This window comes from Pezoporus wallicus, unplaced genomic scaffold (assembly GCF_028554395.1).
Source record: "Pezoporus wallicus isolate ANWC-B61680 ecotype Strahan unplaced genomic scaffold, APGP_CSIRO_Pwel_v1 contig_13809, whole genome shotgun sequence".
Classification (NCBI taxonomy): Eukaryota; Metazoa; Chordata; class Aves; order Psittaciformes; family Psittacidae; genus Pezoporus; species Pezoporus wallicus.
In genome coordinates this window covers 167,256-194,055 of record NW_026638706.1, presented here as the reverse complement: position 1 = coordinate 194,055, position 26,800 = coordinate 167,256, and the positions used below count along the sequence as shown (strand labels likewise).

Here is a 26,800-nt window from a genome sequence, read left to right as displayed (position 1 = left end):
GGGTTGCAAGGCAATGAGAATAGGTAATTAAATAGATTTGTAGAGAGAAAAGAAAGGTTGAGAGAAGAGTTATTCGTCTAAGGAGTTTAAGACCAGAGGAATGGACATGCTTTTTAGAGCATCTGAATATTCTGAGTAGTTTAATAACTGATAATCATCAATTAATAATCACTGTTAGTAATGAGGGCCAGATTTCCATTTTCTATTAAATGGCATACTTGGACTTATTCTGAGGTGATTTATACCATGTTTCTGACTCAGCATGTCCCACAGCACCCATCCTTCATAGGATTTATAGCAGCTTTTCAAGTAAAAACTGGATGGCTTTGATTCGTTTGATTTCTTTGAATCCAATGGGATAGAAAAGCAGGCATCAGACTGGGACTTAGAAGAGTGAGAGTTTTCTCTTTTGCTTTCCACCTAGATATCGTTATGTCCTTTTTCTGTATGTGCATCTAGAAATGGATATCAGACTGTGCCAAGTGTGGCTTTGGCCCTGGATAGACTTTGTTCTGATATTGCATTCACTGCTGTACTGTCAGCATCTCTACCATGAGAGTGTGAGCCCAGGCACAGCACCTAGGGAGTGTTATTTGTTTGCTGATACCTCCCCTGGGCTTTTCCTGGTTTGGTCGACTTTCAGATTCCTTCTTTTTGATGAGGTTACTTCTGTTGATGCATGGCCCAGATCTGTCCTCATCTACTCTGAAAGCTGGGAAATGAACAAAGCTGGGTTTCAGCACTGAAAGCGATGTTAAGGCAATTCTATTCACACATTTCAAGAAAGTTCAAATTGCCTGGGGGCAGGGGGTGTACGTGTGTGTCAACGTGCATGTATTTGATGCTTTAAGAATGAGAGCTTTCAGCATGTCTGTTTGTTGCAAAAACCTCCTTAGGAAGAAAACGTTAAGGATAAGTAGGAGATGTTTTAAGAGCACCTTTGTAGATATCCACACAGCCATATATGAAAAAGATAAGTAGAGCACTAAAAAAAACCTCAATGAAATAGTAATAGTATTAGTAATAGCAATAGTAGTAATAGTAATCATAATAATAAGAAGAAAAAATTACAAATCTCTGCTCTGCTCTCCTGAGACCCCACTTGCAGCACTGTGTGCAGTTCTGGTGTCCTCAGCATAAGGAGGACACGGAGCTGTTGGAGCAAGTGCAGAAGAGGCCACGAGGATGATCAGGGGCTGGAGCACCTCCTGTATGGAGCCAGGCTGAGAACACTGGGGCTGTTCAGCCTGGAGAAGAGAAGCTGTGTGGAGACCTCAGAGCAGCTTCCAGTGTCTGAAGGGGGCTACAAGGATGCTGGAGAGGGACTCTTCATCAGGGACTACAGTGACAGGACAAGGGGTGATGGGTTCAAAGTGAAACAGGGGAAATTCAAGTTAGATATAAGGAAGAAGTTCTTTACTGTGAGGGTGCTGAGGCACTGGAATGGGTTGCCCAAGGAAGTTGTGAATGCTCCATCCCTGGCAGTGTTCAAGGCCAGGTTGGACAGATCCTTGGGTGACATGGTTTAGTGTGAGGTGCCCCTGCCCATGGCAGGGGGTAGGGACTGGATGATCTTAAGGTCCTTTCCAACCCAAACCATTCTATGATTCTATGATTCTATCTGCAAACCCCAACAGCAGTCTGCTTTAGAGGCAAAGTAAAAGCTGTTGTAGAGATACAGATGAAGGGTAACTTGATTGCAAACAATATAAAGTAAAAGCTTGAGAAAGATAGGAAAAATTGAAAGTAAGACTTTCACTGTGGTTGAAATAAATCAAAAGTTAAATTTATAGTAAACCCCAAATAAATCCTAATGGCATTGGGTTGTTACTAGCTAGAAATGATAGTTTTATTTATAATAATGCAGAAATTGCAATAAATGCCTGTATTCTGTAGTTGGAAGAGAGCCTGGTTACTTAATCCCCATCTCAGGCTAATGAAATACTTTTCATTACCCCAGCAGCTGGAAAACATGCTATCCATCGTCCAATTGAGTGGAATCTTTTGAAGAGAAACAAGACAGAGGAATTTTGCATGCAGGAGCGTTAAAAGAACAGGTTAAGGCTAATTGGGGATCATTACTCTTCTGTAAAGGAAGGGTGGAAGTGTTCCCGAAGTCTGGAGAGAGGAGTGTGTCCCTAAGCACCACAGCTTCACTTCAGAGCCTCCTGCCTCACATATGTCCTAGGCACAATAACGCACCATCCAAAGGTGAAGGGATTGTGGGTAATATTATGATTATAATTGAATAATAACATGCTCATTAAAACAGAGAAATTAATAGTAATCAGCTTACGCAAAATAGATCTTGTCAAGCTAAATGAATATTTTCTAGGAGAACACAGAACTGGTTGGTAGTGTGAGCATTTGTCTTTATTTGCACACAGTGTAAATAAGGGATTTGTCTTGGTGACAGTGAATAAGCAGAACTGGCTAATGTAGTTCTTGGAAGTACAGGCAGTACGTATAGGGGAGAACAGGGAATTCATATTCCCTCTGAGATTGGCCTTGGATCTCTTAGTCCCTTCCAAGAAGGGTGTTGGTGAATGGGTGAGTGGAAGAGGCCAAAGAATGATGCCTGGACCTGAGATTCTCTGTGAGACAGAATCAGAGACTCATAGATTAGTTTGGGTTGGAAAGGACCTTAAGATCATCCGGTTCCAATCCCCTGCCAAGGGCAGGGACACCTCACACCAGACCATGTCACCCAAAGCTCTGCCCATCCTGGCCTTGAACACTGCCAGGGATGGAGCATTCGTCACTTCTCTGGGCACCCTGTGCCAGGGCCTCAGCACATTCACGGTAAAGAACTTCTTCCTTATGTCCAAGCTGAACTTCCCCCGTTTCATTTTGAACCCAGGATGATGTGACTTAGCTCAGCAGAAGAGCATGTGCAGGGCTGACTCTCCTGGGAAGAGAGATGTATGTCCCATCATCCACCACATTGACATGCAGCAGGGTCCAGACATTCAGGAAGAAAGCAAAACTGTTCTGTGTGTTGCTGACAACTTCTACAGTAAAAATAGTTTGGCTGTATTTATTTAGCTATGGAAAGTGCTTTAATTTGAAACAGAGCTAATTCGGGAAGGCTCAGTGTCACGTATTAAACTGGATCCCAGTAGATAATCACAACACAATCAACAGCACGTGTTGATGCTCTGCTACCCTGTTGGTACCCAGCGCGTTCTTGCACGGCGGAGGTGGAGGGATGCTCTGTCTCGTTGTGTGAGGAATGTGTCAGTGTGTGCACGGAGTCAAGACCTCCAAAAGCCTTCTCTGCAATTCAAGGCAGGTCTATTGGAGTCAGCAGTATAGAGAAGTTCAGGCCATCTGTGATGCACCTAAGGCTGCCGAGCAGCTTGGCTCCATCTGGAGCTGCCTTGAGCTTGCTGCTGGCATTCCTGCTTTGGTCCTTCCTCAGAGGACAGTCAGATGTGGAGAGGGGATGTGTTACACCCGTGCTCCTCCAGTGAAGGCACATGGCCCTCTGGCTCTGCTTCCACATCCCAGGCTCCAGTGAAGCTCAGGTTATCCACATAGATCCCGACCTTCTCCCCATCCACTGCATTTCTGCACTTGCTCTCTTCATTTCCACCCTCTGTGTGACCACAGTTCCAGAGAGTGATCTGGACAAGGGACAGAAGCAATGGGTGGAAAATCACTGTACTCTTTAGGTGATGACTGTACCTTGTCATGCGAGCCAGAACATAAGATCCCCTGTTTCTGGCTTAGCCCTTGGTGCTCACATGGAGATGGAGCTGCAGTAACTTTCCTGATGGAGGCATCCCATCTATGGGATGAAGGCCAACCTCACATGGAGCCTTTCCCATCTATGACTCCTTCCCCACCCTGCTGCTCTTTCTCAGGCTGAAAAGATGCCATCAGAAAGCAGGGTCTCTGTCCCATTGATGCCTTCCAGCGTCATGCTATGAAGCAGGGGCATTCCTGCCATGCCCAGAGCTGTGGGGATGCAGGGGATATCCAAGGGCAGTCCTGTCATGGCCTATATGGGGATCTTAGCCCCAGAGAGCTTCCCAGGGAAGGAACAAGGGAAGGGGGGAGTAATTGGGGGAAGTTATGGGGGATGAGGAAGGTGTAGGGGAGAGGTGGAATCATATGTTGGGGTAATTGATGTGGGGAAGGGGTGCACTCCCATGTGGGGCTCATGTGGCTGGGGGACATCTATATAGGGGGCAAGATGGGTGGGACACTTCTATATGGGATGTGGAGCAGGGCTATGGTGTATATAGGATGAGGGATGGGGTTATGGGGAAAGTAAGGTGTGTATCGTGTGTGGGACAACTCTATAGTGTTACGCATCCATATAGGATATGAGGGACAAGGCTATAGGGTGAGAGGTGTATATTTGGGTTATGTAGGACAGCTATAGGATTATTTATCCATGCATGGAGTGCATGCCACAGGGTTATGCATCCACATAGTGGGTGTGTGAGGCAAATCCATAAGGTTATGCATCCATATACAGAATAAGTGGGGCAAGGCTATAGGATTAAGGCGGTGTATATAATATATATGGGACAGAGCTATAGGATTGTGCGTCCTTATGTGGGGCATATGCCATCATAAAAATGTGGAATGATTTGGGTTGGAAGGGACCTTAAATTTCATCCAGTTCCAACCCCTTGCTATGGGCAGGGACACCTTACAACCTTGCCTTGAACACTGCCAGGGATGGGCCATATCACAGGACTATAAGGTTAAGGAGGTGTGTATAACATACAAGGAATAGGACTATAGGGTTAAAGAGGCATCTATAACATATGTGGGACAGGGCTATAGGGTTAAGGGGGTGTGTATAACATGTGGGACAGGGTTATAGGATTATGCATCCTTATGTTGGGTGTACATCACAAAGCTATAAGGTTGTGCCTCCACACAGTGGGTGTGCGCGCACGGGCTATGTGGGCTACAGGGATGGGGAGGTGCTATGGGCAGCCCGGGGGGGGGGGTTGGAGGGGAAACGTTTAAATGGGTGGAAAGCGATGGAGGGGTCAGAGCGGGGCGGGGACTAGAGGATCCAGCTCCGGGGAGGGTGGTATTTGGGGGGGGGGGGGGGGGGGGGGGGCGCGGTCTCCCCTGCTGCTCCGTGCCCTCTCCCCGCCCGCCCTGACGGCCGCTTTCCCTCTCTCCCCGCTCCGCCGCCCCGTCCCTCCCTCGCTCCATCCCTCCCTCCTTGCATCCATCCACCCATCCATCCACCCATCCCTCCCTCCTCCAGCAGAGCCTCCGCCTCTCCACCCGGCGCATGGTCCTGGCGCGGCTGCCGAACGGTCCCGCTCGACGCTTCCCGGACCAAGTGCCTGTGTGACCGGCTCTCCGCCTTCGCCATCTTAGCCCAGCTCAGCCCCGACATGGTGAGTCCCGCCGCGGAGGGAGGAGCAGAGGGGAGAGGAGGGAGGGATGGGGACATAGACACACATACACACACATGGGGTTGCGGGGGGGACCGGGGAAAATAAAGAGGAAGGGACGGGAACACCACCGGGATGCAGCCGAGCATCCTCGGAGGGCGGCTTGCGGAGACCGGGGGCGATGGGGACAGCCCCGAGCCCTGCTGCAGCCCAGTGTCGCCGGGACCGTAGCGACACACACCGTGAGGCTTTGCATCACCCTCCACCGCCGCCCTTCCTCTCCCCTTCCCCGACCTGCCCGCAGTTTATGCCTTTTGGGATGGGGGGGGGGGGGATACACGACGGGACACGCGTCTTGCTGCTGCGCTGCTTCCCCCTTTTCCTCCATCCCTCTTTCCCTATGCTTTGGATCAGGATACCGCTAAACGTGTGGGGCGAGCAGCCCCCTCCGGGCGTGTTCCCTCCTGTGGGCTCCCCACGCACTAAATCCTCACACGTGTCTCATTTTGGGAAGGGGGGGGGGGGGGGGGGGAATCATCCCGCACTTCTTCCATCCCCACCGCATCCCACTCGTGTCCCACTCCATCCCTCGGGGTCCTGTTCGCTACCCCACACTTTCTGGGTGATGGGGGTGCGTGGAGTGTCCCCACTCCGGAATAAGGGAGGGTGGAAGGGAGGAGTTGTGAAGTTTTGGCTGCTGTTGGTGAATACGGAGCTGCGTCTGGGATGGAGGGAAAGAAAAGTGTGAGATTCCTAGAAATTATCACCGGGAGGCTGCACCCGGACTCAGAGAGTGGGGAAGGTGCCAAAGGCGACACCAGGGTGGTCAAAAAGGGCTTTTCCGGCTCTTTTCTTCCACCTTGTGCTTTATAATGTATTTCCCCCCCTTTTTTTTAAGTAGTTCATCCCTTTTTGGATAGTTCCCAGGTTCATAGAGCAAAGCCACCCCCCCTTCTCCACCCAATGCTTCTCCATCTGCCTGGGCACTGGGAGTTACTGGGCCCTTGTAATTATTTACTAATTATGCCTTGCTTGTTAAATGCTGCCTTAATTCAGTGAAAGGGGAGGGGAAAGGATGAAAGGAAGGGTGCTGGTGGTAAAAGGGAGAGGGGGGATCACATTTTCCAAGATGAAGGTTTGGTTTATTATTAGAAACACTAATGTATTTGGTCCACTAGTTACCATGGAAACAACATCTGCACTGAAGTGGTTTTAAAGACACAGCGTTGGTTGTGTTTGCCCAGCCCCGTGCAGGCCCAGCTGCTCCAGTGATGTGAAATGGGCTCGTGTCAGGTACAACCCCTCTTGAGGTGCTCTTGAGAGAGGCAACGGGCTTATGGTCTTGGTAGACATGTGCTGGTTGAAGGTTGCTTGAAGGTAGAAGTGGGACTTGGGTTCCTGCTTGGAAGGAGCTGGTTGTGTTGATGCTGGTGTCTCTGTGCCCATCTTCCTCCATGGGTCTTTGCTTCCTCTTCTTCCCACCAGGGAAGTTGGGATTTGCTTGAAACCAAGCGGGAAGGAAGGTTGCTTGATGGGCTAGTGTTGTCCAGGAGTGGTAGCCAGCCTTCTAGAGGTGTGTGGAGGTGCTGCAGATGGGACCCATCTCCTGCATCTCTATAACTTGCTGCCCATTGAGCCTGCAGCGCTGCATCCTGCCAGCAGCAACGTTTCTCCCTTCAGTCCAAGGGTGACACCCAAATGTCTGGCTCCAGAGGCTGTGAGGGCCACCATGGTGGTTGATGGGTGAGCTTTGTTCTGCGCAGGAAGCACTCGGTGCTGTTGTTGCAAGCAACCCCAACAAAGTCTGGGGAGGTTGTGTGGTTGGAGAAAATAAAGTGATTTCTGCTGCAGGAATACTCCTAAAGCAAAGCCTGAAGTGCTGCTGGTGGAGGTCCTTTGGTGATCCTTCCTCTGGAAGTAGGCAGTATGGGAAGAGAGATGTGAGCCTTTGCGTGGTTAAAGCAGAAGTTTCTCTAACAGACTTCATGTTCACACAGCACTTGGCATTATTTAACTAAGCAGCTAGGGGGAAAAATGATTAACTTGACATAGCCAGATACTGCTATTCCCTCAGCTCTAGGTGTTTGGGGTGTTATCTGGGTAACACAGGGTTCGTGTAAGCCCTTTATCATCCGTGCATCTGAGAGTGGGCTTGGCTGCGGGAGGATGCAGCTTCCTTTCCCCAGGCATGTTTTATTATATCTGCAACTAACCTCTCAGCTGGTCCTTTGGGGTTTAGGCCTAAAATTGCTTCCTTTGTCCTCTTTCCAACTCTGCTGGCTGCTGGTCAGGTTGCATTTGCACAACTCAGTTTATTTCCCAGCTTGGAGTCAACTCATGGGCATCAATAAGAGTCCTTAGGCCATGCTGGGTGGAAAGCTGGGGCCTGGATACCTCCTGAGTCCCCCCACTAAGCAAAGCCTAGGGTCCGGTGATGCTGTGGAGCGTTGTTCATCTGTATCCTTGTTGTACCACCCTCAGTTTCCTGACCGAGTGTCATTCTGAGCAAGCCAAAGCTGCCTCCCTTCCCCAGAGGTGGCATCTCATCATCGTTGGTGTCTGCGGTGGTGACATTTATGGTGCAGTTTTTCATGTACCTTTGGAGCTCTCAGGACAAGAAGCTCCATCCGCCTGTGTCATTAATATTATTTATTGCTATAAATCTCCTTTCTGGAGTCTTTGGCCCTGGCAGTTTGAAATATTTGTAACCCTGGTTCAGGCACAGCTTCTTAGCAGTGAAAAAGGACCATGAAAGGCTTGTGGAGGATGAGTGTTGCTGCCCAGGCAGCTGATTTGGACTTGCCAAGGACAGAGTTTCCCTCAGCTGGGCCCTAAGAGCTGCTCATATGGTTGGAAAGGAAGGAGTTGGCCTTGATTTCAATAAATTTAGGGGCTCAAAGTGTTGTGTTTTTAATTGGTTCTCGAGATGGAGATCCCTAAACCAAGATGGAGCTGTTCAGATCCAGGTTAACAGGTGGAGTTCAAATGTGACCCTTTGTCTGCATCCCATTTCCCTTGGACCCTGCAAATTCAGCTAGACAAAGGCAGCCCTTGCACTGAGTTGGCACGATTGCTGTTTGACCATCGTGAAAGATTAAAACTTCTTAAGTTAAGGAATTTAGATAAGTTTTTTGGGGTTCTCCTTTCACTTTGGTTTTCTACCATGCCTAGCTTGGTACTGTGATTGTATTGGCTTGCTGGAATGCTGCACCTGCATAACAGCTAACAGAGAATAAGTGCAAAAGGAAACTGCAGAGACACGTGTTCAAACTATGCATTGCAAGCCATAGTCAGGCTGAATAAAGAGTCTTATGGTGGTGTTTTCTAAGTGTTTCTTGGCACTCTTGGCAATATTTTAAAGGTGGGAAGGAAAGAGCAGGAGCTTGAGGATGCACAGGAGAACCTTTCACTCTTTGTCCTGTTTGAGTTTGGCTCGTGTTGTCTCTACTGCCTACCAGTTCATGATTGGCCTTTATAAAGTCAATCAAGCTTTAAAGCTCGTTTCTTACAGCACTTAGGACCACAGTAAGACTGTATGAGTATATCTCTGGTCTCTCTCCCACTGCTTACTAGCCTCATCTGCAGAGACAGGGCTGATTGGAATTCAGCATCTGAGTTCTGCTCTGGTTCCTAGTGTTAGCTAAGGCTGAAAGGTGCTGGTGGCAAGAACTTGTATGGACACTGAATTTGTTATGTCCATGCCATGGTGTGTTTAGTGACAAGCAAACCATTAGCTGGAGGGGTTGTACAGCACCTGTATGCTTTTGTGGGCTCTATTGTAGCAGACTATAGAACTGACTTGAAAACTCACTGAGTATACACAGTGAGCAGCCCTGTACCCTAAGATGTTCCAGGATGTTGCAAGAGGCTTTGATCATTGTTATCTCATTGTTATGAATACAAGGCACCTTTCATGGAGTGCTTCCTTCCCAAAGAAACAACAGCTTCTGAGCTCCAATATCAACTCACAACATACATACCTTTTTTAACTGGAAACATCCCAGCATTGTGTGTGCAGCAGAGGAGAAGGAACCCTTTTTACCTTAAGGAAATAATGTGTGGAAAGTAGACTTTCAGTGTTATGTCTTGAGCAGGCTGTGGGAAGGGAATCAACATGCAGGTCTGGTGTGATCTTGAAGCTCTTCCTCCTGGAAAGATTGCCCTGTGCTATGGGAGGTCTGTGTACTTCATAGAGTGCATGCAGAGACAAGGTGGGTTATTTTAAGGTCTTAAACCTCAGTAGAGCCTTGCGTGCACAGGGAACAGATCCAGGTTTTCCAGCAGCGGGCTTTTCCCCTGGAAAAATGTAAATGAATTAAAATATTTTGTAAAGGTGCAGCAGTTCTGACAACATTTGAATGGAAATTATAGCAGCGTTTCACTTAGATAAGACCAGAGCACTTTATTTGGAGATGAACGTTTTAACATTTATATTCTACCGTGGTTTATCACGTGAGATTTGGAGTCTGGATAAGAACAAAGCCTTTTGCATATCTCGGGAACAGTCAGTTCTCAGGTTTACAATAGTTTTCAGGTTTCATTAATGCTGCTTCTCCTGCGGTGTTAGCTCTTGGATTCAAAAGCTGGACTTTTCTGCCGAAAGGAAGTTCTTGGTTTTGCCCAGCTCAAAGTCTTAAGGCATGAAACTACTGCCAGTTTTATAGGGGTCTAGGGAAGAGTTTAGGTGTATCTGGGTGTATTGGCTAGGGGAAGATCAGGTTGGATATAAGGAAGAAGTTCTTTACTGTGAAGATGCTGAGGCACTGGAATGGGTTGCCCAGGGAAGTTGTGAATGCTCCATCCCTGGCAGTGTTCAAGGCCAGGTTGGACAGAGCCTTGGGTGACATGGTTTAGTGTGAGATGTCCCTGCCCATGGCAAGGGGTTGGAACTGGGTGATCTTAAGGTCCTTTCCAACCCAAACCATCCTATGATTGTACAGCCAGAGCTGTTTCTGTGCCTGTGAGTAAAATTGTGACCTTGGGCCAATCACTTCATTGTTTTCTGCTTCCTTTTCTCCAGCTGCAGCACCCTTGCAGGCTGCGCACATTCCTATTTGCACAGCACCCCAAGCCTGAAGGGTGCTACAGAAAGCACCAAGTGCCGTCATTTCCCTGACAGAGCATTAGGAGCCTCCGCTTGCTCCCAATGCAAGAGCTGTGCCAGGGTGCACATTGCTGAGCTGGCTTTTGAGGTCCAAATCCTCCCCAAGCTTCCTGACCTTGTGCCGTTGGCACCTCTTCCTGCATCACCCTGTCCTCTCTGGGATGCTGCTGCGAGTAGAATGTCTCCTGGGAGCTGATTGTGCCCCTTGAACTGGGAATGTTTCCTAAGATTTCCTAGGGATTTGTGCTGTTCTCACTGGAATCTCTCCAGATATGGAGAGACCAAAGTAAGAGTGAGGAAGGGACATTCCAGCTGGACTCCTGCTCCTCTCAGGAGAGCTTTGTGCTGAGACTGAGGACTGGTACGGTGTAAGTGCTGCTGGGGATGCTTGGGGTTCACCCATCTCCACAGCAGGAGCAGATGCTGTGTTTTCTCAGGGGTGCCTTTCCCTGAGGTCTGTGGCAGCCCATAGGCTTGTGTAAACCACAAGCTGGTCTTTCCTTTGCTCAGCAGGGATGCTCTTTTCATTAAACTCCATAGAGTCCCCTTGAGCTTCAGCAAGCTTTGGTAGCCTGGAGAAGACAGGATATGAACCATCTGGGCTGACAGTTTTCCCTTCCCACTCTCTCTCATAATACAATTAGGAAGTAGAGAGGATGTGTGCTGCCCTTAGGTACCCAAATGGGACAACCCACAGTCCAGCTCCCTCTTAAAGAATTGCACTACCTTTCAAATGTGGCCTCTTAGCAGAGGTGGCTGAATTGTGCTTCTCCATCATTGCTTTGCTGGAAGTCACCTGCTTTAAAACATGTGGGGTTTTATCACTGACATGAGGTCATTATGCATCACAGGGTGAATTTGGGCTAAACCTCATTTGAATTTGGAGAGGACCTGGTGTCAGTGTACAGATGATTTATGCTGGGGAAGGGGATTATTAATAGAGCTTGTGATGTGCTCCAGGTGCCAGGAGGCAGAGGGTTTGTTAATTTGGTGGGGGATGTGATGGAGTTTGCCATTGCTGTGTGCTGTGTGCTGACCTAAGAAGTCATCCCGTCAGCAAATAAGTGATTAGTGTTTAAACAACTACACAGGAAAGGAATCAGAGACAAGTGGGATAGGAAATCCCTTTCAGCTCCATGCTTCGAGGAGAGACAACACTCGAATGTATTAAAAGAAGACAGGTAGCACACGAGGTAGTAATAGGAGGATTTGGCTCAGCATAATAAGCAGTCATCCAGCATCCCACCTCCTTGGCGGCTGTCTGCGGCTTCAGCTGTCTGTCGATCCAGCGGGTAGTTGGGTAGATATTCAGAGCTGACAGCTTCCCTCCGCCGAGTTCCTGCTCCGTGCTTGTGGATTCGCTCAGGTCTTTAACTTACGACAAAACTCCAGGCAGTGGGATTGCAGCAGCGTGGGTCTGCAGCTCTTCCCCCGCGAGCTGAAACCAGCGAGCTCTGCACAGCCCTGGCAGTGACTCTTCTGCAGGCAAATGCTGCATCACCCTGTATCTCTTCATCTGAAGGGGACGTGGGAGAGGAACATGATCAAGTGGCTGGGAGCTTAAAACCGTTGTGGGATTCAGTGCTTCGGCGTGAGTAATACCGAGCCACATTCACCCTTCGGTGTAAAGGCAAGAGCTGCGCTGGCATTAACCAAGTGACCCCAGGAACAGACCAGGGCTGAGGTTAGTCACTTGTCTTCAGCTGAAATGAAACCCTCACCGTGCATGTCTGGGATACTGCGTGTCCAGGCGTTCCTGAGGGGTTTGGTGCTTATTTTGAGCTGCAGTGCTTAATGGCTTGTTGCCATGAAGGCAGCTTAGCAAATGTGACAGCTGCCCTGTTACCCAGCCACTGCTTACTGCTCTGTTAAAGGACGTGTAGATTTAAGCCAGGACACCAGGGTCTTCCCAGTTTCTACTTTCCCCTTTCCTAAGAGCTGGGAAAACAGCTCTGAGGATCAGTGCATGATTTGAGCCATTAAGGGGCAGAAATGTGAACAAAGGGAGTGAGTGGTACATGTCCGGGATGCTCTGCTCTGTGTTCAAACAGGATGACTGGTACAGTACGCGAGTGTGGGAATGTGTGAGCATATGTGTGGGAGAGGATGATGTGACAAAGATGTTTGGTGTGATGCCTCCACACTGATGGTGAGCGAAGGTGAGCTCTATGAGGTGGTTTGACTCTTTTTCTCAAGGAGGAAAGACTGAAGGGAAAGAGGATAATAGTCTTGAAAAGGGTAGAAGTAGCTGTGGAAAGGGAGAATTCTGCTGTCTGTGTCTGCTGGGGATTGGAATCAAACTGCAGTGTGAGAGATTTAATTTAGGCACAAGGGAAAACCTTCTGTCTGCAGGCATAGGCAAGCACTGAGAGCCTACCCTCCACCAGTGAGGGTTTTATTGAAGGCTGGGGATGCTTCAGATAGCTTTAAGGCAGGCAAATGGGTGAGATGAGTTTGTCAGGTCTTTTTGACCCTCTTGCCTATAATTCTGTGAACTAGATCCCCTTTGTGTCTTCTTGCTGTGTAAAGGAGAGAAGCGTGGCAGAGATGTAGCATGCTGATGGGAGGTGGAGGAGAGGGATGGAGGCAGATGGGGAAGCTCTGGTAGGTTAGGGTGCATATCTGGGAAAATCCCAATTGGAGAGAGCACCTTGCCTGTTTTCTGTACCCCACTGTAGCTGATGATCCATCTTTATTTTATCTTTGTATTCATAATGTGTTATTCCAACCTCCTCATCACCTGAGAGTGACGACTTCAATCTGTTCAACACAGAATGAGCCACAAAATGACCCAGACCCAAAATAGACAAAATATAACTGAAATTTCCAGCTGACATAGAAGGATGCTTGGATACAGGCGGGTGTGGGGGCACATGTAAACAGCGCGAGGGCATTAGTCATCGCGATCCGCAGTAAGTCGTGGCACATCTGCTGTTGTCAGGGTTGTCTTGTAGACATCGAGCCGAGCAGGGTTTAACAGAGGAGGTTTGAAGCAAGAGCACTGGGTAGTTTTTTAGGTGTTTTTCTTTTTTTTTTGGGGGGGGAGCATCTCCCAAGTCAGAGGACAGCGTGGGAGACATCACAAAAGGTGCTCGCTTGAAAATGGTAACAAGTGGGTGATGGAGGCTGGGTTTCATGGGCGCATCAGGGGTGGGAGTCAGCGCATTAGTGCTAAATGAGATTATCTTCCTTTTCAAAGCACTGCAAGGACTAAGTAAGTGCATTGAGTCGAGCTGTTGAGTGGTGCTTGTCTTTCTCCTATCATTCCGCACCCATCTTCATAGTACTTCAACCTAGAAAAGCCCTTTTTTGGGGAAATTTCGGCAAGCTGCTCACCACTCAACCCTGTTGAGCCCTGCCTAAAGGCTAAAGTTGCCCTTGAGTTGCCATGCAGCGAGACATGGAAATTGAGTTCTTATTCTTGTTTTACAACAAATGTCTACTCATTTCAACCAAAACTGAATCAGTTTCTCAAAGGCTTGTGCCCGTCATGCTTTTGCTATCTATGAATAACGGAGTGTACTAATCTACTCGCAAGATTTTGGCAGCAACGGCAATACTTAAGCAAAAATGGGTAATACACATCGAAAACAAATGTCAGACTTGCAGTTATGAGTATTTGAGCTTGAAAGTTCCCTCTAAATGTCAGGACTGCCTAATCAGGAAAGCAGGATTATGCTGCATGTGATAGTGGTTAGTCAAAACTAAGCCTGCAGCTCAGTGCTTGCTAGCTACCTGCCCTACTAACAAGCAGGATATACACAACACAATAAATCTGTGAAAGCAAAATGACATTGCTCTTTTCCCACAAGCACGACAAGGCTTTCATTTTTCATGGCAAATTGTCTTTTTGCTCTTTTAAATATGGCAATCATGTCAGCCATTCCCCACATGGGGAATATTCTACTACTGGGGCCAGTTTTGATCTTGTTTATATCAACTCAGTACACTTGTAATTCTAGCGGCTGTTACAGTTTTACTTCCCAATCACTCTGCTGTGAATGAGATGGGCATCAGGGCCAGAAACTGATTCCATGTGCACTGATTTGAGATCACCGTTCCATGTAGAGGGAATTAGCACCAGCGAGTCCACAGTAACCAGCTGTGCATTGCACTGGGTAGGTGGAAACATGCTGGATCCCATGGGCTTTTCAAACTGCAATGGGAATATTATCATCATAAGAGTGTACTGATGATCTGCCAAATGGTTGAAATCCCTTCATCTTCTCATAGGCGAGCTCTAGCCAAGGAGCCCCTGAAAGCCTCTGAGGACTGATAATGAGCTGGAGACATCTGGTTCCTGACCTTGTGCAGGTCAGGAACTGTTGCCCATGCAGACATCTTCAGTGATTGAGCAGTGAGAGATGGAAACGTTTGCTTGAGTTCTACAGGAGAGGAATCATATCCACAAGTAATAATTAAAGTGACTAAATGAAGGCAGGGCTTAGGAGATGCTTAAGTGATGGCTTCTGCAGGCTTTCCACAAGTATTCACGGCTTGTGCTTTGGATGAAGGTTTTGCTTAAGGACCGGGCAAGGGTGGGAGAAGGGGAAAGGGAAGGCAGATGTCTGTTTTCAGTATGGTGATATGAGCATCTTGGGTGTTCCCCCTACTCCTCAGCCATGTCTCTCTTAAGAAGAGGATGGGGAAGGAATGTGCTGCCCATGCTGTGGGGAGAGCTACCAGTCTGGCATCACTCACCGGTACAACAATGATTGAGTAAAACAAACAGCGGGCTGTTTTGGAGTAATTTGGTGAAATGCTGTCGCCTGGCATGGAACCAAAACACTGCTTAAATCAGGATAAACACAGTCTGGATTCTACCCTCATTTTCCTCTCCCAGTCTGCTGTGGAGTTATTTTATTTCAGCTGTGTGTAAATCTTACCACATTTCCCTGCAAGGTGCTCAGCGCTGATGATGGGAAGTTACTAGGGATGAGGGCACGCTTGTGAAACTAGGGCAAGATGGGAAATGCAAGAATAGGCTTGCAAATCAGTTACAGACTTTGAATTGATTATCCTTTGTGTAGTGCACAGAAGGGGCAATCTCAAGCAGAAGGGAGCAGTAAAGGCAGTTCATTTTTAATGTATTTAGAGCATATGTTCATACTATAAAATAATGCTAGTAATAGGAACAATAATGATGATGATCATAAATTCCCTGGTAGAAGTGTCTCCAGCACTATCCTGTAATTGTCCATACTGTTTAATTGTTATAAAGCTCCCTGATCTATCATGGTTTGTCCAGCTGTGGTCCAGGGGTTGGCATGGTCCATGGATGGACAAGACCCCTCTGTCTTGAACAGTGATTTTATATGAGTGTTATCTATACAGTATCATCACTTCAGCTCAGGGTAACGGAGTGGGTACTGGACTATTGTGTTTTCTAGGACTAACATAGTGAGATAGAGGTTTGTTGTTTACTGCAGTGCCTGTGACAGTGGTACTCATTCAAGTTCACTTCTGCCTAGTTGTCTTAGAAGGAAGGAGCACATAACCTTAGAGGAACAGGACGTTGTGATTCTTACCACCTTTATTGTGGAAAATGTTTGTATTTTCCCTTTAACATAGAATCATAGAATAGTTAGGGTTGAAAAGGACCTTAAGATCATCTAGTTCCAACCCCCCTGCCATGGCATGCTTTAAAGGGAAAGGCTAGAACAGAGCAAAGTTTCCCATATGCATGAAAGCAAAGATGTAAAAAGCACCACCTGGTCAGCTCACAAACATTTAAACCAAAAAGCTCTCTCCTCTCTCTCCTCCACACCTCTCCATGTTAATACTGCAGCTCCATACCTCCCCATGTTAATAATTTGCAGTAGAAAATGAAATGCTGGTGCTTGATTGTCCCAGTGTAGCCCTAGGAATCCCCTAACGCATTTACACGTATCAGAAGTCTAAGCTGAATTAAGCTTTGGAAGAGAGATGGAGGGCAGTATTATTCTCTTCCATTTCCAGGGGGTTAAAATAGGCCCCTGAGAAGTTAAAGCCACTGTTTGCAATCTAAAGCAGGTCGGCTGAGAGGGCTTTGAAAAGATTGGTTTAAATGATGGAGCCATGTACGCAGTTGACCTGCAGGCAAGCTGGGAATAGAGCCCTGCTCTGCTTGCTTGTTGTCCCTTTGCTCAGCACGCTGGTTCCTAAACCACATCTCTCAGAGGGATGCAAAGTGGCTCAGAGCTACTTTTCAGAGCCCCGTTAAAAAGTGTTTTCAGCAGCTTGACCAAGCAAAGTGTAATGGGAAAGAGACAGAAAGGGAAAATCCACTGCCTATGGCAGGGGGTTTGGAGGGGAATGATCTTTAAGGCCCTTTCCAACTCAAACCATTCTATGACTCTATGAATGCATTTTAAATAATGATAATGAAAATGTTTGAGGGCAGCTGGGCAGGAGGAGAGTGGTCCTTAGAGCTACTCTGAGCCTGATCCAGCCCTCCTTGAGATCAGCACTGGAAACTGAAGCACTGAGAGTGCAGTCTGGTAGCTCAAAAAGCAGCAGCAAGCTGACCATGGCATCAAGGAGTGGCAGGTAGACAATAAGTACTGTTAATTCCTGTAATTCCCTGCCAGCCTGAAGGAAATTATCCTGACAGTTCCTATTAACAACTGGCTGAGTGACCACTCCTCTGCCCTGCAAGCTTCATCAAGGCTGTTTACTAAATGCAGATTGCCATGTTGTAGCTTGAGAGTGGACTCGATACCAAGTGAAGAGTTAGTGGTGGTTAATAAATAGTAGCACGTTAAGATGTCTCTCCGGGTGATTTTTGTGTACTGTAATTATACAGAATTGCCTGTTAGAGTGGCCAAATTACATAAAAGGGGCCCTCAGCTACACAGAAACGTTCCAAATAATGGGTGACTATTAGCTTTGACATAAGAAGCCTGTAGTTATGAAGCAAAACAAGGTAGTAATCGTCTGGATCTGATTTGCAATGACATGGGCAGAGCTGGGGAGGATGTTGTGAAAGAGGTTGTAAAAGGATTATTTATTAATGATGCCACAAAGTGATCTTCATGCAGGGATCTCAAAGCCCTCCTCAAAGGTTAGAAGGTGGAGAAGAGAAGGCTCTGGGGAGACCTTATTGTGGTCTTTCAGTATATGAAGTACATATATAATACTATATAAAATATATAAGAAAAATTGATATAGACCTTTTAACCAGGTTTTGTTGGGGATAGAGTTAAATTTCTCCATAGTACCTGGTATGGGGCTATGTTTTGGATTTGTTTTGGAAACAGTGTGGATCACACGGGTGTTTTTGTTATCACTGAAAAGAGCTTAAACAGAGTCAAGGCCTTTTCTGCTCCTCACCCCACCAGTGAGCAGGCTAGGGATGCAGAAGGTGTTAGGAGGTGACACAGCCAGGATAGCTGATCCCAACTGACCCAAGGGGTATCCCATACTGTATGGTGTCATGCTCACAATATAAAGCTGGAGGGTTGGAGGTTTGAGGGATTGCCATTGCTTGGGAACTGTGTGGGCATTTGTTGCTTGGTGGTGAGCGATTGTTCTATTTTACATCACCTTGAGGGTTTTTTTTCCCTCTCTCTCATTTTTTCCCCTATTTTTCTTTTCATTATCAAGCTGTCTTTATCTCAACCCACAAATTTTTGCACTTTCCCCATTCTGATTCTCACCACCCATCCTGTTTCAGGGAGAGTGAGCAAGCAGCTGTGTGGTGCTTAACTGCTGGCCAGGGTCTTGTCCACAACACCAGGGCCCGTAGTGTCAAGGGGCAATGGTTTTCAAATGAAAGAGGGTAGATTTAAATTGGATGTAAGGAAGAAATTCTTCACTATGAGGGTGGTGAGACACTGGCACAGGTTGCCCAGAGAAGCTGTGGCTGCCCCATCCCTGGCAGTGTTCAAGAACTGCTTATTCAGTGGGTCTGCTCCTTGCATCCCTCATAGCTTCTCTTTCTGCACGCAGGTGCAAGGCTTTGCTTCTCTTGGCTCTGCAGAGCCCTAAAGGTGGGGACACACATCAACGGCAGCATTCTCTGCTAAACGTGTCAAGAGCCTGGTTCTCAGACAGTTGAAAGTGTCATAGCATCACTCATTACCAAAGTCAAAAAGATGCTGCGGATTGCTGCTATCTGGAGTGGCTGCTGTCCTTTTTTGTCCAGTGGTTGTATTGTAGTAAAATACATGCCTGGTGCTTTACAACACCACTGCAGTATATATGCGGATATACAAAGAGCCTGAGCCCAAAAGAGAAACACAGAATTTAACTGAATGGTGATTTCTTTGGCAGATGACAATACCACGTTCACCTCTTGGTCATTCAGCCGTTCTCAGTAGTTTTCTTTCAGCACTGACATTACACCCCTTTGTTCAGAAAGCTGCTCCCTTTTGTGAGTGCTGTTAAAAGCATTATTTTCCAGCAATTTTAACAACCAGCTCTCTGCTTTGACAAGAGTTGTCCAACCAGCAACAAAATCAATACAATATAGCTTTCAAAAACCTTCACAAAAAGCATGAAAAGCCTTGAGGCCTGTGGCACAGTAAAATGGTTCCTGAGCAGTTCTTGGTGTAAATCACACCCACCCAGTCCAGTTCTTTGTGAAGAGGGGAATGAGTCTCATTGCTTTATGCTCATTACCTGTGAGGAGAGGTACTGGGATCTGAACCTGCTCGGTCCTACATAGATGAATATAAGAGGCAATCTAATCACAGCCTAAAGGTGTCAGAGGGGCAATTACCAAAGTTATAAAACGGAACTCCTCTGTCTTGTGCCTGATGTTTTAACAAAGGGAAAAGCCATGAACTGTAGCTTTTGGGGTTAATGTGTGACCTTAGGAAAAATCCTATTACCAGAAGAGTGATGTGGCCCTGGAATAGGCACCAGAGGGATGGGAGCTCTCCACCTCTGAGATTTCCCAAGACTCATCCAAGCAAAACCATGGCCAGCCTCCCCCCAATGTCAGTGCTAGCCTTGCTCCAAGCTGTAAATTGGATTAGAAAGCTTTAAAGTCTCTTGCAACCAGTGCTGCTGTAATTCTATGACTTCATGAGTCTTTAATTTCAAATGGAAGTCAGGCTCAAGGCAACTCTTCCAAATAGCAAACCAAAAGAAGCCCGTCATCCCAGATTCCAAATTCACATACCTGTGTTTAATTTGGGAGTGAAAGAAATGGTTCAGTTCTTCAGTATGATGCTGTTGTACCTAAAAACGACTTTGCTCAGCCTTCCTTGGTATCAAGGGTGGAAAAAGCAGAAAGAACAGCTTGCTTGTAAGGTTTCAGGCAAACTGCATGGCATTAAGAAATACTGTGTTCTAATTGGATCCTGTTTGACCCTGGAGCCAGAGCAGGGTAATGGAACAAGCACGACTCAAATGAAGTCACTTTTCACGGTGTTCTGCAGAAAACAAGAGAAGGAAAAGGATGCAGAGAACATAATGGGGGGAGAGACGGAGCGATGCATGAAGAGAAAGAAGAAAAGGCAGAATAAGTCTTGGAAAATGGCCATAGGAAAAGGGTAAGAAAGAGAAAGGAAACTAAAAATTAGGAAGGAAGGAAAAGAAGGAAATAGAAAAGAGGGAGAAGGAAGCAAAGTGAAATTGTAAAGAGGAGCATCCTTCTGCCCTGCTAGGCAGAGCAATGAGGTGGTAGGACAGCAAGCAGCCCTAGGCAGTAGTACTCGTTATTTCCATCTCAGCTGATGTCATTGATTGCTTCTCTCCTCCCTTGTCATGCTTGGTGACAGTACTGTGGGACTTGCAACTCGTAACGACCTGCTTGGCACAGGGAAAGGTTTTCTTTCCAGCTCCAAATAGGCAAGGCTTCGTCAGGTTGCTTCTGCATGGCACCCATCAGCAGATACGGGGAGGTAGTGATGGACAGGTTACTTGGGACCACTTGTGGTCCCCAAAGGAGGAAACTGAGTTCCTGTCCTGTGTTTTGCAGACAACCAATTCGCTCCTCATAGAAGCATAGAATGGTTTGGGTTGGAAAGGACCTTAAGATCATCCAGTTCCTGTCCCCTGTCATGGGCAGGGAGGCCTTACACTAGACCATGTCACCTAAGGCTTCACCTGTGCTACTGGGAAGCTCCCAAAGAACTGCTTTCTCTCTTGAGAATGCCATACTGCTTTTCTGTTGGTAGCATTACCACTTTTTAAACCAAGCTTGTTTTCCCCCCTCTTTCTCCTCCAAGGAAATTTCCCTTGCAAGGCTCAGATCCTGCAGCATTCAACCACCTTCTGTCAGGGGTTTTAATTAGTCAGAAGAAAGAAAATAAACAGTGCTTTGGTTGCCAAAGGGAAGAAGTGCGTTTTTGAGGGAGGGAGAGAAGATGGGGAGGACAGAGAAACCTTAATAATGAAGAAGGAAAGCAGAATCCTAAGCTACGTGGGCCTAAGCCTTTAAGACTTCTTATTTCTAAAGTACTGTGCTCCTGTTCTTCTTTGCAGCCAGTGGTTTTTATGATTATCCACCCTCATGACGACAACAGAAATCCAATCATGGCTGGACCAACCATGCCGTCTCTATAGGGAGAAGGGATGCACTTCATAATCTCTCTTCAGCAAAAGTCCTTCCAGTGGGCAAGGGTTTTGTGAAAGCTGGGCTGAAGGATAAAGAAGAATGCTAAGATCAGGGTCTTTTCTGTGCAGAGGGCTGCAGATAGACACCAGGTATTACCCACAAGACTGGCTTCCACTTGGCCGGTGTAATGCCTTGCCAGTGAGCAAACATCTGACCTAGGCATGGAGCAGTACATGCAACCTATTACACAGCTGATTTGGTATCTAGGTTATGTGTGATGTGGGAAAGGGGATAGGGAAAGGAGTAAAAGAACCTGAGGTTTTTTTGAGGTGGGGGGCTGTCAGAGAGGATGTGGAAGGGAGGGATGTTCATGTTATTGTGTGGGAGATACAGGGATGTAGTCAGCTCATCTCTTCAAATCCAAACTCCACTTCTTCAGTGTCTCTTGGATGGTTTAAGAATGAGTTATATGTCAGGCGTTTTTTACTTTAATGGAGCTCCTCCCCCACTTTTATCCAGTTACCCATGAAAAGTCAGTGAAATGAGACCTACTTAAATCAAACGTCACAATCGATGCTCATCCCAGGCCACCATTTGTGCGACGTGGACTCATTTTGCCTTAAGGAGGGTGCAGGGAGATAAAAAGGGTTGTGAGTGAGCATGGAATGAGTGAGGAAGGAGCAATCCACTTCTGATTATTTTGTGCTTCACAGTACATCTATTAGGACCGTGCATCTCTGGGGTGGGATAGGGCTGTTGCTCACTTGGGTTCTGCAAGAGGGGAAACCAAGGTGTCAAAGAGAGAAGATGTGGAGTTTGCATCTCTCCCTCCTACTCTACCCCAGTGCCTGACTAAATAAGGGACTTCTGTTCCCAAAAGAAAGTCCCTTCCACATTTCAATTTATGCGGATCAGAATATGGTGTTTCAGCACTAGCAGTGCCTGGAATATGTCCAATTTCAATTTTTATTTGATAGAAAACAAACGAAAATGTTGACGTTTTCATTGAAATTTCTTTATGTTTACCTAGTTCTCTGAAAACCTCCTTCTAACCTTCCACAAATATTTGGCAGGAGTAAATTCTCAGGGTGGGAATACAGTCGTATGAGTTGACATTAAAAATCACTGTGATAGTAGAATCATGGAATGGTTTTGGTTGGAAAGGACCTTAAAGACCATCTATTTCCAATGCCCCTGCCATGGGCAGGGACACCTTCCACTAGCGCAGCTTGCTCCAAGCCCCTGTGTCCAACCTGGCCTTGAACACTGCCAGGGATGGGGCAGCCACAGCTTCTCTGGGCACCCTGTGCCAGCGCCTCAGCACCCTCACAGGGAAGAGCTTCTGCCTAAGAGCTCATCTCAATCTCCTCTCTGTCAGGTTAAAGCCATTCCCCTTGGCCTGTCCCTCCATCCCTTGCCCAAAGCCCCTCTCCAATTTTCCTGCAGCCCCTTTAGGCACCGGAGCGGCTCTCAGGTCTCCTCTTCAGGAGCCTTCTCTTCTCCAGGCTGACCCAGCCCAGCTCTCTCAGCCTGGCTCCAGAGCAGAGCTGCTCTGGCCCTCTGAACATGTTCATGTCCTTCCTCTGGACTTGCTCCAATAGGTCCACAGTTAAGGATCCAAATCTCCATAGAAGTTCAAAGGAAGAATCCGCATGGGAACTGAAACATTTTCCGTGAGCATTTTGGGAAGTCTAGGTTGGGGTAACTTTGCTGGATGGATTGGTGAGGCTCAGCACCATATTATTCTCGGAGCTTTTGCACAATTGCTGGTAATTAAAAGGACTTAAGATATTGCTTTCCAGTTCCATAGCTTCATATATATCAAGTTCCATAATTTCAGCAAGTTGAATTAGGATCAGCATCCAAACCCTTTGCGTGTATCTATGGTGTGTTCTGGAGAGTCCTTAGCCTCCTGTTTCACAAAGCAAACTCAAGGAAGATGCACTGGCGTACATGTAGTGAAGTGTCAGAGCTGATGTGGTCAGAAGAGAGGGGACATTGCAGAAAGGTAGCACCACAGTCTAAGTGCAGTTTGAGGTCCAGTCTGTAGCTAGTTTGCATTCAATAAAGATCCCTCAATCAACCTTTACTCCTTTGGGTACCTATGCCAGTTGGGCATTTAATCCAATGAATGTGTTGCTAAATTTTGCCTATGATCATAGAATCATCACCCCTTGTCCTGCTGCAACAGGCCCTGCTAAAAAGTCTTCCCCATCTTTCCTACAGGCCCCTTTTGAGAACTGAAAGGCCCTTTTAGAGCTAAAAATGCCTAAAGCTCTTGTGCCAGCCTTCCCAATAGCTCCTATGGGGTTCACTGCAGCAGAGTGGTGAAAGTTTTGCTCCTTAATTCCCCCCCGTCAATGAGATTCAAAACGTGAGAGGTGCTGTTGGTCAAAATAAGCAAGTAAATGGGATCTTCCCCAGCCCTTTGGACTTCAGGGACTATTCACCTCAGATCCCTTTATATCGGGGTTGTTTCTGTTCTTCATGGTGGGATCTGTGGACTAAACCTCTACTGGCTGTGTGCACTGGGCACATACTTGCTTTGCCCATGTGTTGAGCTGGCCAGACTCCATATAAACATGGCACTTGTGCCTTGCCTAGTATATTTTGCTTTGCAGAAGGCTCAGTAGCCTGGAACAGAGCTGCAGTCGCCTCAGCTTCATGGCATCTCACTGACTGGAGGTTCAGGTTGAGCAGCCTCATACCTGCCAACAAAACAGTGTAGACAAGTCCTTAGAGAACTGCCTGTTCCATTCCCAAATCCGTGTGTAATTGCTTTTTGCTTTCTCTTTCCCTATGCTAAGCCCTTGCTATGTCAGGAACCATCTCATCTTCATGGCTGTAGTGATAGGTGTTGGTACTGTGCCAGTCTAATGACAACCCTGACTGTGCTCCCACACCTCTGCATACTGCCTAATGAGTCTAAACAGAGGGTTCTCATGTGTCTGTTGCACTGTGGGTCTCTGCTTCTCTGCCTTCATGCCAGCAGACATCAGTGATGTGGAAATGAGAAACATGCCAGGAAAAAAGCCTGCAGCAGAGCAAACCAACTGGGATCCAGATCCTCATTTCTAAGCTGAGAACTGGGGCAGTTTAGTGATATTAGTCTGGCAGACATTAGCTTGTTACGCAGTCCCAGTACTGCAGAGAACTAGCTCAGGTGAGGTTACAGCATGTGTGTTTGTTCTTGATGTTGCAAGAGCTGATGATCAGCAGATCCATGTGTTTAGATGAGAAGTCAGCCTTCCAATATCTGAAGGGCGCCTACAAGGATGCTTGAAAGGGACTCTTCATGGGGGACTTTAGTATTAGGACAAGGGGTGATGGGTTTAAACTTAAACAGAAGAAATTCAGGTTGGATATAAGGAAGAAGTTCTTTACTGTGAGGGTGGTGAGGTGCTGACACAGGTTGCCCAGAGAAGTGATAGATGTTCCATCCCTGGCAGTGTTCAAGGCCAGGTTGGACAGAGCCTTGGGCAACATGGTCAAGTGTGAGGTGTCCCTGCCCATGGCAGGGGGTTGGAACTGAATGATCTTATGGTCCTTTCCAACCCAAACCATTCTGTGATTCTATGATTCAGTGAATTGAGAACCAGATTTTCCAGTAAGGAGCCCTGCATATGAAGAAAAGCCTTGTGTAGTAGTGTAAGAGTAGTGAAGTGATGGATGGTATAAACTGATGCTGCGTCCCTGGGGAGCATATACATTTTGGTTTTCCTTTGCTTGCTTCATCTTCTCCTTTTCCAGGGGGATATTTGTAGTTGGTGAAAGATTTTTACCATGTTTTAATCCTCCAACCTTCATCACCGCTATTCTCAGATGAGCTCATTTGTGATGGGTCTAGTGTGGGCACTGCTTTTTGCTGTTGCCTCATTAGTTATCTTCATGCTTTCACACTGGACTTGAAGGGCTTCATCCTTCTTTTGCAACCCACATCTTTTACTCACCTTCCTCAATATGGGTATGAGAGTTGTCACCCAGACTTAACACTGGTGTGTGTGGGACCAGAATAAGGTCCTCAAAAAGGGTGGGTCAACCAGAAATAGATCCTGGTATTTGTACATACTGTGCATGTGAAAATCAGGTGAGTTGAAACACGGAAAATTAAGAGGAAAGTTCTTGCCATGAAATTGAGCTGGTCCTGAGCATCTTCTTGGTTTTGTGGGTTCTTTTTCTTTCGTTTTTTTATAAATGTCTTATTTTTTCTCTTTCAGAACATGGAAAAGGTGTTGGTCCCTTCTGTCACATTAATTGTAGGCTGTGGAGTATCTTCGCTGACACTTTTGCTGTTGATTATCATTTATGTCTCTGTTTGGAGGTATGGCTTTCATTCTCTTCTCTTCTTGTTGGGGAAAGTAACTTGTCGTTTGACCTACATGGAGCCTGAAGGTTTTCCTCTCTGGTTTTGGGTGTCTGGTGCCTGAGGAAGAACCGTTTGGTAATGAGTGGGTCCTGCACTAAGTCATTATGGTGGCTTAGTTGGCATTATTCTTCCCTTCTAATGCCAAAGAAATTAGTACAGTGCAATTAGAGCCATGACCCCATGTAGTTGCATTGTTCCATTTTCAAAAGCCGCATGCTGGTTTAGATGCCTTTGTATACCCCAGGAAACCTTGTTCTTGGAGAAGTGGACACACACTGCCTCCTGGTATTGCTCCAAGGTATTCCCAGTTGGGTCTTTGATAACATTAAAACATCTGTGACCCGTTATGAAAACATCTGGCCTGAAGAAATGACAGCGCTTTTCAGGAGCTTTAAGGATGATAAACCACATGGTCTAAATAACTCTCTAACTAGCTCTAACTAAATAACCTCTTAGCCACATTCTGCCTTTAGCTTCTGATGCACATGGGATTCCTCAGTACATCCCATTGCAGAGAGCTCCTGTACACCTATAAGCAGGTCAGGTGTAACTTTAAGTTGCATCATTTATAGAGGCTGGAGTGATTTAGTAGCAAAGTTTTATTGAACAAAGGCCCACATTGGTCCATGCCCCTATTAGATATGTTTTGGTGGACTGTATAAGCTGGAGGAATCGAGGTGTGCAAAGGTTTCTCACCCTAAACTATGTTGAGCGAGGTCTGAGTTTATATATGAGACTCACACCTTTCCTAAATTCATGGCAAAAGTGTTGAGAGCTTCAGAACTCTAAGCTAAAGAAACCCAAGAAAATCAGAACCAGGTGCATGACTGTGAAATTGAAATGGATTAGCTACAGAGAATATACTGTTTAAATATTATTGGTGACCCTTTTGAGAGAAGGGACCAGTCTGAGGCTCTTATTTCACCCATTGATGCTTCTTAATAGAAAGGAAAGGGTTAATTCAGATCAGAGTTGTGATTTTAGCTAACTTTTTTTACCTTTTCATGTAGGAAAGAAACAAGAGAGTGAAAAATGAGCAAAAATGCATCTTTTTTGTTGATACTGTGACAGTGCATAGTGGTTAGTTAATTATAGCAAGTGCTACGAGCTGAAGACTGATCATAATAACATTTATCTAGAACTCAGGTTTTTCCGTGCCTGGGGTATCATTGGATGTGCTCAAGTCCTTGTCCTCTCCTGCTTTTCCTAAGGCTGGGCAACACTGGGCAGCGCTGGTAGGTGACTTACTGGTGTCACTGGTGTCAGGATCAAGTGGAAAGTTAGGATAGAAGACTAAAGAGCAAGTGTTCGAGCCTCACCCTCTCTTTCTTATCAGAAACAAGTTCAGGATCTGAAAACCAAGTTCAGACATGAGGTTGAATAAGTTTGGAGCATCCTAGAGTCATTTGGAATAACAACACGATGTATTGTCTTCCAGGAGTGTGCCCCTCAATATTAACTCTTATTGAGGA

General features: G+C 46.6%; 1 protein-coding gene across 2 annotated transcripts in view; it reads left to right on the top strand.

Annotated features, from left to right (window-relative positions):
• The window catches only part of ADGRB1 (adhesion G protein-coupled receptor B1), a 283,293-nt gene that overhangs the window by 191,743 nt on the left and 64,750 nt on the right, over positions 1-26,800 (top strand). The window contains exons 18-20 of one of the 2 annotated variants that reach the window (XM_057412111.1): positions 5,240-5,375; positions 25,180-25,283; positions 26,468-26,563. In XM_057412111.1, coding sequence (XP_057268094.1) covers positions 5,240-5,375; positions 25,180-25,283; positions 26,468-26,563 — 336 coding nt within the window. The remainder of the gene's footprint in view (positions 1-5,239; positions 5,376-25,179; positions 25,284-26,467; positions 26,564-26,800) is intronic. The other variant, XM_057412112.1, reaches the window with a different exon arrangement.